The 13529-nt window shown below is 34.8% G+C and overlaps 1 protein-coding gene across 7 annotated transcripts in view; it reads left to right on the top strand.

Moving 5' to 3' along the window:
- The window catches only part of ANKIB1 (ankyrin repeat and IBR domain containing 1), a 270873-nt gene that overhangs the window by 194040 nt on the left and 63304 nt on the right, over nt 1-13529 (top strand). For all 7 annotated transcript variants that reach the window (XM_058424746.1, XM_058424751.1, XM_058424755.1 and 4 more), the window contains one exon: nt 2175-2292. In XM_058424746.1, coding sequence (XP_058280729.1) covers nt 2175-2292 — 118 coding nt within the window. The remainder of the gene's footprint in view (nt 1-2174; nt 2293-13529) is intronic.

Below are 13529 nucleotides of genomic sequence, written 5' to 3'. Positions count from 1 at the left end.
TGCAGTTACTTTTGGGTAAATAAATGCCTATTCTTTTTTTTTTCTTTTAACAATAAACATGTTTTACCGATAGGGAGGGGAGGCTATTTTCCTTGTGAAAAAAATAAAAACAAATACTTTCATAACTCCTTTATGTGACAGCCTTTCTGAAATAATTTTTGAAGAGAACTATTTTATGATAATATCAAGGTAGTGCAGTTTGTATAATAGGCTGTTTCACAATTTTTCAGTGGTCTTTTGGTAGCAGTAGTATGCACTAATGCAAAAGAGGTAATTTTATTCACGTTTCTTTTTAATTTAGTTTCTTTTTCTTTCTTTATGTCAGTATTGACTGCTTCGAAGGTTATTACTGGTTTGTTTAGTCTGAAAATAGAAGCAGTTTATCTTTGCAACAGGAAAGAGAAAGGTACTTTCATTTTAATCTGTCTTGCAGAAGAAAGAAGTAGTGCCCACTTGGGACTGAGCAATGTATTGAAATGCTTCACATGACCTAATTACAGTTCTGTTGTGAAGATTCAGAGTGGATATATGTTCATGAAGGCAGTGTGTCTTTGTCCTTTAAGAATTATTTTTCTTCCACTGTCACCTATTGAAGTTTAAAACTGCGTGCATTTTAAAAAACTGGATCTATGCAGATTGTTTCATATTATCCCTTCTTCCTTAATTTACCTAAAATTAAATCTTCAGATATATCATGTGAGAACTGCAAGCAAAGCTAATTTTCCCCTATAAGTTACTTGCACTGTCATTCTCTAGATAACACTAATCTGGAGAATCATGATTAAATTCACCATTTTCTCTCTCCCTATTTGGTTCAACGTAAATGAAGTCGAATGATGACTAACCTGAAAAAGAACATTTAGGATATAAGACCAGGAAATACACAGTTGCCACCATTAGAAATATCAAGAAATATTCACTGTCATTGCTGAGGCAAGGAGAGGTAACCAGAATCCAAAGTCTGGATTTGGAATACATTTATAGAAGCAATGTATGACTTCTGTACTGGAATGAGTAGTACTAATTTAACCATTAAAGAGTTTATTAGGTTTTTGTAGGAGAACTCATGTTTCATAAATTAACTTAAAAGCAAATTGTATGTGATAGTTTGGGGCTTTTCTAAAGATAACTTGGATTAAATTGCAGTGCTTCTTTCTCTCTTATTTAATAGTATTCCTATATAGAAAAGTTTTGGTTAACTTTCCTTTAAAAAAAAAAAAATGAGGTCTTACTATGTTGCCCGGGCTAGACTGCAGTGGCTATTCACCAGCATGTTTATAGCACACTACAGCATCAAACTCCTGGGCTCAAGTGATGCTCCTACTTCTCAGCCTCCCTAGTAGCTGAGACTATGGGCATTCACCAAGTTCTGCTCCATTTCTTTTACATTGATAGGATACCCAAAACTGTGCCTAAATGAACATATATATTCATATTCAGTTGATTTGCAGAAAGAACAGACTGGACAATAATACCCAAGAACTTGAATAATGATTATTGCTCAATGGTGGAATTATAGGTTTTTATTTCTAATACTTTTTGTATAATCCAAAATTTTAAAACTGTAAGATAAGATGGTCTTGCTGTTATACTGTGATATTTTATTTTTAGAATAAGGTACATGAGTCCCAGTATCTGCTTTACAGCATGAAAGAGACTTGTGAAAAGGCAGTTTGAAGTCCATGATAGTGGAACATTAAAAAAGCCTTTTGAACTTTAATAACCAAATTTAAATAGGAAGATTTTAAATGATAAGCATGTACAGTCATCCCTCAGTATCCTTGGTGACTGGTTTCAGGACCCTCGTGGATACCAAAACCCACAGATACTCAAGTCCCTTATATAACATGGGGTAGTATTTGCATATAACGTATGCACATCCTCCCATATACTTTAAATCATCTCTAGGTTATAATAACTAATACAATGCAAATAATATGTAATTACTTGTTATACTGTGTTATTTAAGGAATAATGACAAGAAAAAAAGTCTGTGCATGTTTAGTATGGACACAGCCATTTTTTTTTTCCCAAATGTTTTCAATCCACAGTTGATCCAATCCGTGGAATGCGGAACCGTGGATACATAGGACTGACTATGTATTGTTTATAGGCATTTTGATACTTCCTATGAGTATAATGCCCATTTAACTTTATTTTTTTTCTTTTTAAAGCCATATGAAGGATTAAGGCCTCAGGATCTTCGTAGACTAAAAGATATGCTTATTGTGGAAACTGCAGACATGCTTCAGGCTCCTCTCTTTACTGCTGAAGCTTTACTTCGAGCTCATGGTAATGAAAGAAATGTCTTATGCTTCTAAAAACATGAGTAACTTTTGAAGCTTCTGAGTTTTTAAAAGGGCTATTTTTGTATTTGAATACAGAACAAAATAGTTTGTTAAAAAAGCCTAAGTTGTGTTTTGTGCAGTTGTTGCTTCTATACTCAGTTCCTCAGAACATCTTGTATTTTGAAGTATAAATTGGCATATATCTAAGAGGAGAAACTGGAAAATTCTTTTTAGAAATTGAGCTACTAAAGCAAATTATAGATTGTCTAATTTTAGAAATATGTCTAATTTGAGTGAGATTGAGCATTGAAATCCATAGTCCTAGCCCTGGTTTTGACATTAATTTTTGCTGAAGTCATTCAAGTATAAAATTATGGTAGTTCAATTAAATACCTAAGAATTGTGCTATTAGTATTGTCAGTTGTATTTATTTTATATTAATAGCTATTTCTCCCCATGAAGTGCACAAAGTGAAGTTAAATGGTCACCTTGGAAATATATTGTCCCTTTTAAGGGTGGTTTTCTTGTTTTTTGTTTTGTTTTGTTTTGTTTTTTAGACATAACTAACTTTGTACAAGAAAATTTTCATAAGTCCTCAGTTTAAGTTCTCTATAATCCTTATGACAGGCGTTCTGGGAGCTCTCACATGCTGGATTGGATCTTCTCATTGCCCACATGAAATTTGACATTTTGGCTGGTTTCAAAGAAAAGTATTTTCTGGTTTAAAAATATTCTTAAAAAGATAAAGGTAAATGCAGAATTTAAAAAATAAAAACTAAAAATACATTTAAAAAGAAAAGTAAATGGCTATTCTATTCCAGTCATTTTGAGGCCTTAGCTGGCTATTTTAACTATAAATCTTTATCATCTATACTAAAATAGAATGCCACCTTCCAAAATTTTTATATAATCTTTTGATCAGAAGAAAATGTAAAACTCCCTATTTTGTCATTTGTTGATCACCACTGTTAATAATGTGGTATATAACCCTCCAGAATCACTACCAAAAAAATATATATAGGAATATATATATTATATAAAATATATAATATATATATATACACACACACAAACACACTTTTTTTTTTTGAGACAGAGTCTTGCTCTGTTGCCCAGGCTGGAGTGCAGTGGTGTGATCTTGGCTCACTACAACCCCTGCCTTCCAGGTTCAAGCAATTCTCATGCCTCAGCCTCCTGAGTAGCTGGGATTACAGGTGCACACCACCACACCCGGCTAATTTTTGTATTTTTAGTAGAGACATGGTTCCATCATGTTGGCCAGGCTGGTCTCGAACTCCCAATCTAGGTGATCCACCCACCTCACCCTCCCAAAGTGCTGGGATTACAGGTGTGAGTCACCACACCCAGCCTAGCTTCAATATTGATGTTTCCGACAGTTCTACAATTGCCATTCTTTTCCCACCTTATATACCTGTAGCTCTTAAATTTTAATGTAAATAAGAATTGCCTGGGAAACTAAATGTAGATTCCTAGAAATAACCCCAGAGAATCTAAGTCATTAGGTCTTGTGTAAGGCCTAAAAATATGTGTTGTGAACAAGCCTACCAAGTGGACCATTCTCTGAGAAACATTGCTGTGTACATTTATCTCATAAAATCAGTGGCTTCAAAAACCACCTAAACAATAAAGATTATGTCTATATTCTGACTTTAATCAAGTATTCTACTGTATTTCTAAAAGCCTATTTATTATTTCTCACAATCTATGGATGATCACAGCTGGACTCATCATTTCTCCCATTGTATTGATTAGTGGGCAGCAATATTCACCTAATTTTCCTAGCCAGAAACTTGAAAGTCATATTTTAGTCCTCTGTCTCTGTTGTATTTGGCCACAGTCCCATTATTTCTCTTTCTAATTATCTTTCAGCCTCCCCTCACCCTCCCTAGCTCTTTCAATTCCCACTGCCACTGACTTAAGGCTGTCATTACTTTTCATCTAAATTGAAGTGCGCAGAGTCCTAGTCTCCAGTTTTACCATTCTTCTTTCACCCAACTAATTTCTCATACTGCCACTATTGTGTTCTTTTAAAATGGAAACCTGAGCATGTCATTCCCCTGCTGAAAACCCTTCACTGGCTTGCTACAGACTTAAAAATCATCCAAAATTTTTAGTAGACTTTATGACACATAATCTTTACCTGGACTGTCAGTCTTCCATTTCTTTGCCTTTCCCACTCTGAATTGTCCTTAGAAATCATTTCTTCTAGGAAACCTTTCCTGAGTGTGTCTTCTGAAGTCTCAATTGGGACCCATATAATGGGTCTATTCCCATTTTATCCCATGCATATATGTGTCATACACTTAGAATAGAATATTGTGATCTCTTTATTTGCTTCTTTTCTATTAACCTTGAAGCTCCTTGAAATGGCAGCTTTTAATTTTTTTTTGTTTCCATAATACCTAATATATATTAATCACTCAGAAAACAGTTTTGGAATGAATAGATAATATACCAAAAATGTTTTTTTATATTTTTTGAAAATCGGTTTTTTTGTTGTAAAATTATATTTTTTATTGCCATGTTTATAAACTTCAAAGTAAATTCTATAGAAAAAATTTTAGGCCTGAGTAAAAAAAATTAAATTTAGAAATTCTGAATAGTTTTTAAAAACAAAATATTTTCAGCCAGGCATGGTGGCTCACGCCTATAATCCCAGCACTTTGGGAGGCCAAGGTGGGTGGATCACGAGGTCAGGAGATCGAGACTACCCTGGCTAACACGGTGAAACCCCGTCTCTACTAAAAATACAAAAAACTAGCTGGGCGTGGTGGTGGGCGCCTGTAGTCCCAGCTACTCAGGAGGCTGAGGCAGGAGAATGGCGTGAACCCAGGAAGTGGAGCTTGCAGTGAGCCGAGATCGTGCTACTGCACTCCAGCCTGGGCGACAGAGCAAGACTCTGTCTCAAAACAAAAACAAAAACAAAAAACAAAATATTTTCTTTTTAGCCCATAATAATGCTTAATAGTCTTAATGTAAAAAACTTGTACAGAAACACAAAATACCTTAAATTGTGTTTCATTATGTTAGGGTTCATAGCACCAGAAGGTATACTCTGTCCATTGCTCGAGATTTTTAAAATGCAAAGTATGCATTTAAATATAATGTAGAGCTGGCAGAAAAGTAGAAGCTGTTCATCAGTGGGGAGCCACTGCATCATAGTTGTACTGGTTAGGGTAGGCTGCTGCTGAAACAAAAATGTAGGATTAAATATAGTAAACGTTTCTTAATCATGTAATAGTCAAAAGCATTTCCATTTAGATTAGATAGGATGTGGACTCTGGTCAGGGACTGTGACTGACTGGAACATTGCCATGTTAAACAACATCACTTCTTTTTTTTTTTTTTTTTTGAGACAGTCTAACTCTGTCAACCCAGGCTGGAGTGCAGTGGCGCGATCTTGGCTTACTGCAACCTCCGCCTCCTGGGTTCAAGCGATTCTCTTGCCTCAGCCTCCCAAGTAGCTGGGATTACAGGTGCACACCACCATGCCTGGCTAATTTTTGTATTTTTAGTAGAGATGGGGTTTCACCAGATGGGGTTTGGCCAGGCTGGTCTGGAACTCCTGACCTCAAGTGATCTGCCTGCCTCAGCCTCCCAAAGTGTTGAGATTACAGGCATGAGCCACCGTGCCTGGCCAACCACATCACTTCTGAGGTTGTCCTGGGGGTTATCTAGGCCTGCTAGTTACAGCCAGCTAGTCAGAAAGAGAAAAGAGCATGAAGGAACAATTGTGGGAAGTTTTATGAGCCACTTCTGGAAGTGGCATATGTCACTCCTGCACATATTTCATTCATTGACCAGAATTCAGTCACGTGGCCACACCTCACTGTCACGTGGCCATACCTAACTGCAAACAAAAAAAATGTGTCTACACTATAGCATTTTTGTGTACAGATAGCCATCTTTGCCAAAGATCTCTGCATTCAGCCAAACCATACAGTGTTCATAACTCTTAAGCTATAGTATCATATAGAATCTAACTTAACCTATAATTTCACCATAATTAAAAGAAACATTTTTATCCCTATTTTTTACACATTGTATCATTAAATATTATTAAATGATCAACTCCATTTTTACTTCATTGATATTTCCCTAAATTAATTGTTTTACAATAAGATGAAACCCAACTGAATTTTCGTGCTCGGCATTGATAACTTACTAAAGCATTGTTCTATATTTCATTCTCCTATTAGGGCATAAAATAGAGGCTAATTCAGGTTTTCAAGTGAGCATCTCTTCTGTTGTTTAGGTAGTATCAATGACATTTGATAAGCAAATAAGATTTACAGAGATACGTGATGCTTGTGAGTTAGTGCACATAACTACAGTTTACCATAATTGCTCTTAAAGCCAGGACAGGATGTGTTTTAGAGCTATTAAACTGAACCATTAGGAAGATTTATAGATTGTATCCTTGGTAACATTCATTCATTTTTATACAGGAAAATAGTCTTGAGTGTTATACTATGTTGTCAAATATAACCCCAAGGTAATGATGTAGATTAAGCAGATGGCATAAATATTTAGCAGTATTTATTAAATGGAGTTGAATTTTAAGAAGGACTATGTTAGGAATACAAAGGTCATTCTCTGAGTATTTCCCCAGTCGGGCGGATCACGAGGTCAGGAGATCGAGACTATCCTGGCTAACGTGGCGAAACCCCTTCTCTACTAAAAATATAAAAAATTAGCCGGGCATAGTGGCAGTCGCCTGTAGTCCCAGCTACTCAGGAGGCTGAGGCAGGAGAATGGTGTGAACCAGGGAGGCAGAGCTTGTAGCTTGCAGTGAGCCGAGTTTGCACAACTGCACTCCAGCCTGGGGGTCACAGCGGGACTCCGTCTCAAAAAAAAAAAAAAAAAAAAAGTAACTTATATAATTGAATATTACCTAATGAAAAAACGAATATAATTTGCAAAATATGTGACTGAGGCTAATTTGCTTGTGCTTAGAATAAAATTATATTGAAGCATTATTTTTAACTCCTTTGGAGGTTCATCATCTTCCAAGCAATTAAACATTCGTGTTCCCACATCTTCTCTTCTCATTCTGTTCTTTTCCTGGGAAATGTTACCTTCTCCCAAGACTTTTGGAAATAATACATTTCTCCCCCCTGGACTAGACCTCTCTTCTGAGCTCCATATTTCATACTGTATATAATTGCCTATGTGAAAACCCCTCCAGTCTATCTCAAAGCTATCTTAAACTCATCGTGTTTAAAACTAAGATCATGTTCTTGGAACTGGACCTGGTTTTCTGGTGTTCCCTAACTCCATAGATGGCAGCACCAGCCAACCAACTGGGTATTCTAGGCAGAAACCTGGAACACCAACTTCGACATTTCCTGTCACATCCTGTCATCACTTAATTGTCAGTTTCACCTCCCCAATCTTAAACTTCTCCCTTTTTCTTCATTTCCACTAGCTGCCGTCATCTCTCAACTACACTACAGAAGAAAGTCAGAATAATCTTATCAAATCTAATCATGACAACCTATTCTTCCTATCTCTAGTCCCGATTTTTCATTGACTGCCTATCACTCCTAAACTGAAAATGGAAGTGTTTATTTTTTTTAAATCCTGCATGACTGAGCCCCTGCCTGTTTCTCTAGCCTTATCTCATACAGTGCTTCCCCTCTAGTCCCATGCTCTAGCTACATTGACCTTTTTAATTTCACAAGGATGTTACCCTCCCTCCTGCCACAGGCCTTTGAACATGCTGTATTCTATCTTTCTAGAATGTCTTTCCCTCCCCCTTTTATCTGGTTAACTCCCATTCATCTTTAGATGTCCACTCCCTGCCATTTCCCTAGGAATGCCCTCTCTGACCTCCCTGACTCTGGTTTTCTACCTCTCTTTATGGTGTTTCTGACAGTGGTGATTTTTTGGTGGCGTTTATGTGTTTATTTTACTCATGTCTTTCTCCTTACTAGACTGTAAGTTCCATGGAGACAGGAAAGGAATTATGTCTGGTTTTTCCTACCATTGTATCCCCACTACCTGACATAGTGGATGGGACATAAAAGGTATTCAATAAATATTTGCTAAGGACTCTGATGTGATAGAATCAAACAAATTTTGCTGAAACATATTTGTGGTAGAAAATACTAAAATGTAGCCTATTTAATGTCTGTCTGTATTAGTTATATTAGTTGTTTTTACTTTTATTAAAAAGTAGCATAATGGAAATTTTTGAAAAATAATACTATCCTAAGAAAGTTATTTTTACTTTGTATGCCTCACATTTTTTATGTGACACATTTTAACACAGTGACCAATTTATTCTTATTAAAGGTCTTCACATAACATCCTAAACATTTTCCGACAGTTATTATAATGACCACTTTTAGTGACTGTATGTAAGAAAATTGTTTGGATGTGCTAAGCTAAAGCAAATTTGGGAGATGGCACTCATTCTTGCATTCATTTGTGATTATTTTATTCCAAGGAAAATTTTTAAGAGGTAATAGTACTTCATGCTGTTATTATTGAATTATTATGTGTTGTAATGCATTACAGAGACTTAAAACAGAATCAAAATGGGTATAATTATCCTATATTTTGCTCAGTTAAATAAGTAACATATAATTATCCTGTACTTTGCTCAGTTAAGTGACATCTGGAATTTGAACTCAAGGCTTCCTGATTCCAAAGGATAACCTTTGTACTATGCCCCATTGCTAACATTTTGAATGGCAGCAATGAGAAAATTTGAGGAACCATATGGGACATGCATTCCAGATGTAGTATACTATCAGACAGATTCTAGAAAATTATCTTACGAAGAATTGTTTCCTGATTTAGTTATGAAGAAATATTTTTGAAAATAATTTTCAAATAGTAAAATAAATTGAGAGAACAAAGTAAAATAAATAAAAATGAACTTTTCTGTAGTTGTCATTTTCAAACTAAAAGTGGCTCTCATGATTTTTATGTGACTCTAAAAGTAATAAATATCTATGTGAATGAAAATCCAATAGGGCACAGAGAAAACGTTTATAACAATAGTATGCTTAATCTACATGTGATATTTTATAATATACTTTTTAAAATTAATGCATGATATAAGGCTTTTCATATCAATAGCTATATGACTACATAATCTTCTCATTATATAAACATACCATACTCTGTTGCTGTTTGCACCATTTTTTTCTTTTTGCTATTGTAAACAGTGCTGTGATTAGCATCCTTCAAATATGCCCTTGTGTGCCTATCCATTAATTTACTTAGGATGAATTTTTAGCAGTAAAATTACAAGTTCAAACAATATGCTATTAATTAAAACTGTACATTTCTTATTTAAAGTCCAATGTATTTTCATGTTTCCTATACATTTGTATTTCTTTTTGTGATTTGTCATTCATATCTTTTTTACTTTTTTTTCTGTTGAGGCCAAAAATTTGTATGTTGTATTTTCTTTATCATTCATTTTAAAATATTTTAAAATTTCCCTTTCTCCATTGCCCCATCTGTTATTTAGAATAATATAGTCTAATTTTCAAATATTTGAGATTTTTCTGGATGTCTTATTGTTTTCACTTCAGTTTTACTGGTTAAGATTTCAGTCTTTTGAAATTTGTTGAGGCTCGTTTAAGCACGTAGTCTGTCTTGATGACTCTATATCATGTACATTTGACAAGGATGTAATTGTGAAGTTGTTCATCATAGTGTTCTATAAATGTTAATTAAGGTCAATGGTGTTCTTTAAATTGTCATTGTTTTTACTAATAAAAATTAAAGACTAGTTCCATCAGTTGATGAGAGGGGGATGTTAAAATTTCTGTTTATGAATGTGGATTTGTATATAGCTCCTCCTTAATGGTGTCAATTTGCTTAATCTATTTTGTAACTCTGATATTAGGCTCATATACATTTATAATTATGTCTTTCTGACTCTTTTCTCACCATGAAATGTCCCTTATCTTTTTTTACTATTTTTTTATCTGATATTAATATAGCACTTTGGCTTTTTTATGCTATTTGAATATCTTGTAAATAGCATTTGATTGAGTTCTTTATCCATTCTAATGGACTGTTTAGTCCATTTACATTTAATGTAATATTGTTGTGGTTGGATTTAGGTCTTCCATTTCACTGTTTTATGTTTGTCTCTTTATTTTTTGTTCTCTGTCCCTCCTTCTCTGCTGTCTTTTGAATTAGTTGAATAATCATGGCATTTGATTTTAATTATCTGTTGGGTTTTTAGCTAATTCTTCTTTGCATTTTATTCTTTAACATGCTGCTTTCTGGGCTGTTGTATATATTCTTATCATTTTATAGTCTATTTAGCATTAGTGTAGTACCACTTCCCATAAAATGTAAGAATCTTGCAACTATGTATGGGTACATTGCCCCATCTCTTATGCTATCATTATTATAGTACATAATCATAAATATCACAATGCAGTGTCATAATTTTTGCTTTAAACAGCCATATGTATTTTAAATAAACTAATCTATCTTTTTTCTCTGTTCTTCAGATTGGATCATTTCTGTCTCCAGGTTCACCAAATTTTCCCTCTGATCTCTTTTTTATCTCCTCTAAACTGCTGTTAAGCCAACACAGTAAAAATTTTTTTTAGAATTGTTTTTCAGTTCTAGAATTTACACTTGGTTCTTTTTTATGGCTTTCATTTATTAGTTTTCCTGGCCTTTTGTACTTTGCAAACTATTTTTCTTTATGTTCTTGATCATAAAGTTATTTAAATCCATGGTGATTACTAGTTCGAATATATGGATTACCTCATTGGTGTCCACTGTTGCATTATCTGACATTTTCCAGTTTTTCTACATGTCTAGTAATTTGGAATTGGATCTTAGACAATTAGAGTATATTGCTGTAGGCATTATATGTAGGCTTCAGTTTGAGATTTAGAGAGTCTATATCCAGAATCTGTGCTTCCTGTGGCTCTCTCCTTTCTAGGATATCCTCCCTCATGTCCGAAGTGCTCTGGTCACCCTGAATCTAATCTCAGGTTCTTAAGCTAGTAAAATTTCAAGTTTCTGTCCTTGTGCCAAATATTGTCTGCCCACAGAGAAAAACTTGTAGAAATAGAAACTCATACAGTGTTTTTTCATTTCGTCAGACATTAACTCCCCTCCAATTTCTGCCTGCTTTTGGTTGCTCTCTAGTGTCCTCAGATAGTTGTGGTTTATATTTTGTCCAATATTTGTAGCTGTTAATCTGTAGGAGAGTTGGTCTGATAGTAGCTACTTTACCATTACCAGAAGTAGAACTCTGTCTATTATATTCAGAGTATCCCTTATGGTTTTCTTAAGATTACCAGGAGGGCTAGCCTATCATTTGTAAATAATGATAATTGTTCCTGCAGCTTTCCCATATCTTTTATCTGGTTTAATTACATTGGCTAGCACTCCTATGTAACATTATAAGTGATGCTTATTATTTTCTTGGCTTAAGTGGAAATTCATTCAGTCACCAATTTGTCCTTTACTGTGTACTAAGCAGTAAACTTTGAGAATTCCAAATGGAGAAGTTGTCTAGAGCTCAGAATCATTTAAGCAGGAAATAGATTTTGTAATGCATCAGTAAATAGATAATTGAAATTCTGAGAATGGCTTTTGTGTTTTAAATTAAGAATTAGGCTATTGGTTTGAAAGAGATTCTGTTTATCATGTTAAAACAGTATCTTTTCTTACTATTTAAGAGCTCTCTTTTTAAAAATTCAAGAGTAATTTTTCAGATTGTGTTTTTCCAGATCTTTTTTAAAAATGATAATACTGATTTTCTTCTTTGATACATTGGTATTATAAATTTCTTTCCTAATGTTCAGCTGTTCTTATATTCCAGGAATAAGGCATACTTGGGCTTGGGGTATATGTTATGCATATTTCGTTTCCTATTAATAATATTTTATGTAGATTTTGACATTATAATACAGTAAATGCTGTCTTAATTCACATCAACTTAACTTTCAGGATTCTCTTTGTCAAATAGACTGAATGCTTCTGTCTAGGGGGCTCCTTTTCAGAATTGCCATGCACCTGGCTTGAATTGCATGCCAATTAACAAACCTGATTATCTCAGTTGTACACCGTGTTGTAATTACATAATATAATGGAATGGTACTGATAAAATATGAGTAAATAGTTATTTATTGAAATCTAAGTTGGAGGCTTTGGAAAGCCTTGATAAAGGCAAGTTCGTTTTAAAATTTTTCTGACTAAATTATGTGTGAGTGAAATGACTGAAAAAAAGGGAGGAGATCGTAAAAATCTAGGCCTTTACATTCGTATTGCTATCTGAATGTGTTTTAACTCTTAATCTAAGAAAATAACAATGAGAAATGGACAGTGTTTTGTGGGTGTAGTTTAGGCAAGAAATAGGAAATAGAACGAGAACGATAAGTCAAAGAAAAGGGCTTGGCCCTACATAAAAAAGATTATTAAGGCTAGGTGTAGTGGCTCAGGTCTGTAACTTTAGCACTTGGGGAGCCAAGGCGGAAAGATCACCTGAGCTCAGGAGTTCCCAACATACTTGGGCAACATAGTGAGACCTTGTCTCTACAAAAAAATTAAAAAAAAAAAAAAAATCTGGGCATGGTGGCACATCCCTGTAAGTCCCAACTACTCAAGAGGCTGAGGTAGGAGGATCACTTGAACCCAGGAAGCCAAGGCTGCAGTGAGCCGTTGATCGCCCCACTGCACTCTAGGCTGGGTGACAGAGCTAGACTTTGCCTCAAAAAAAAAAAAAATTAAAAAAAGATTAGGAAATTAATATATATGTTTTATTAAATGTTTATGTGTATATAATTGTTTTTAATAATTCTGCATTTTATAATTCTTCATTTTACATGTCCAGTTATTTGTGCTGATAATGTCAAGATTTGTTTTATAAGGTTGGGTTTTGGCATTTCAGGTTTTTATAATCGCTTTTTAAAAATATCTATGTGACTTGGCCGGGTGTGGTGGCTCACACCTGTAATCCCAGCACTTTGGGAGGCCAAGGCGGGCAGATAACCTGAGGTCAGGAGTTCAAGACCAGCCTGGCCAACATGGTGAAACCCCGTCTCTACTAAAAATACAAAAATTAGCTGGGCATGGTGGTGGGCATCTGTAATCCTAGCTACTTGGGAGGCTGAGGCAGGAGAATTGTTTGAACCTGGGAGGCGGAGGTTGCAGTGAGCTGAGATCGCACCACTGCACTCCAGCCTGGGTGACAGAGTGAGACTCCATCTCAAAAAAATAAAAATT

The sequence above is a fragment of the Hylobates moloch genome, unplaced genomic scaffold (assembly GCF_009828535.3).
Source record: "Hylobates moloch isolate HMO894 unplaced genomic scaffold, HMol_V3 SCAFFOLD_1, whole genome shotgun sequence".
Classification (NCBI taxonomy): domain Eukaryota; kingdom Metazoa; phylum Chordata; class Mammalia; order Primates; family Hylobatidae; genus Hylobates; species Hylobates moloch.
This window is presented reverse-complemented; position numbering and strand designations above follow the sequence as displayed.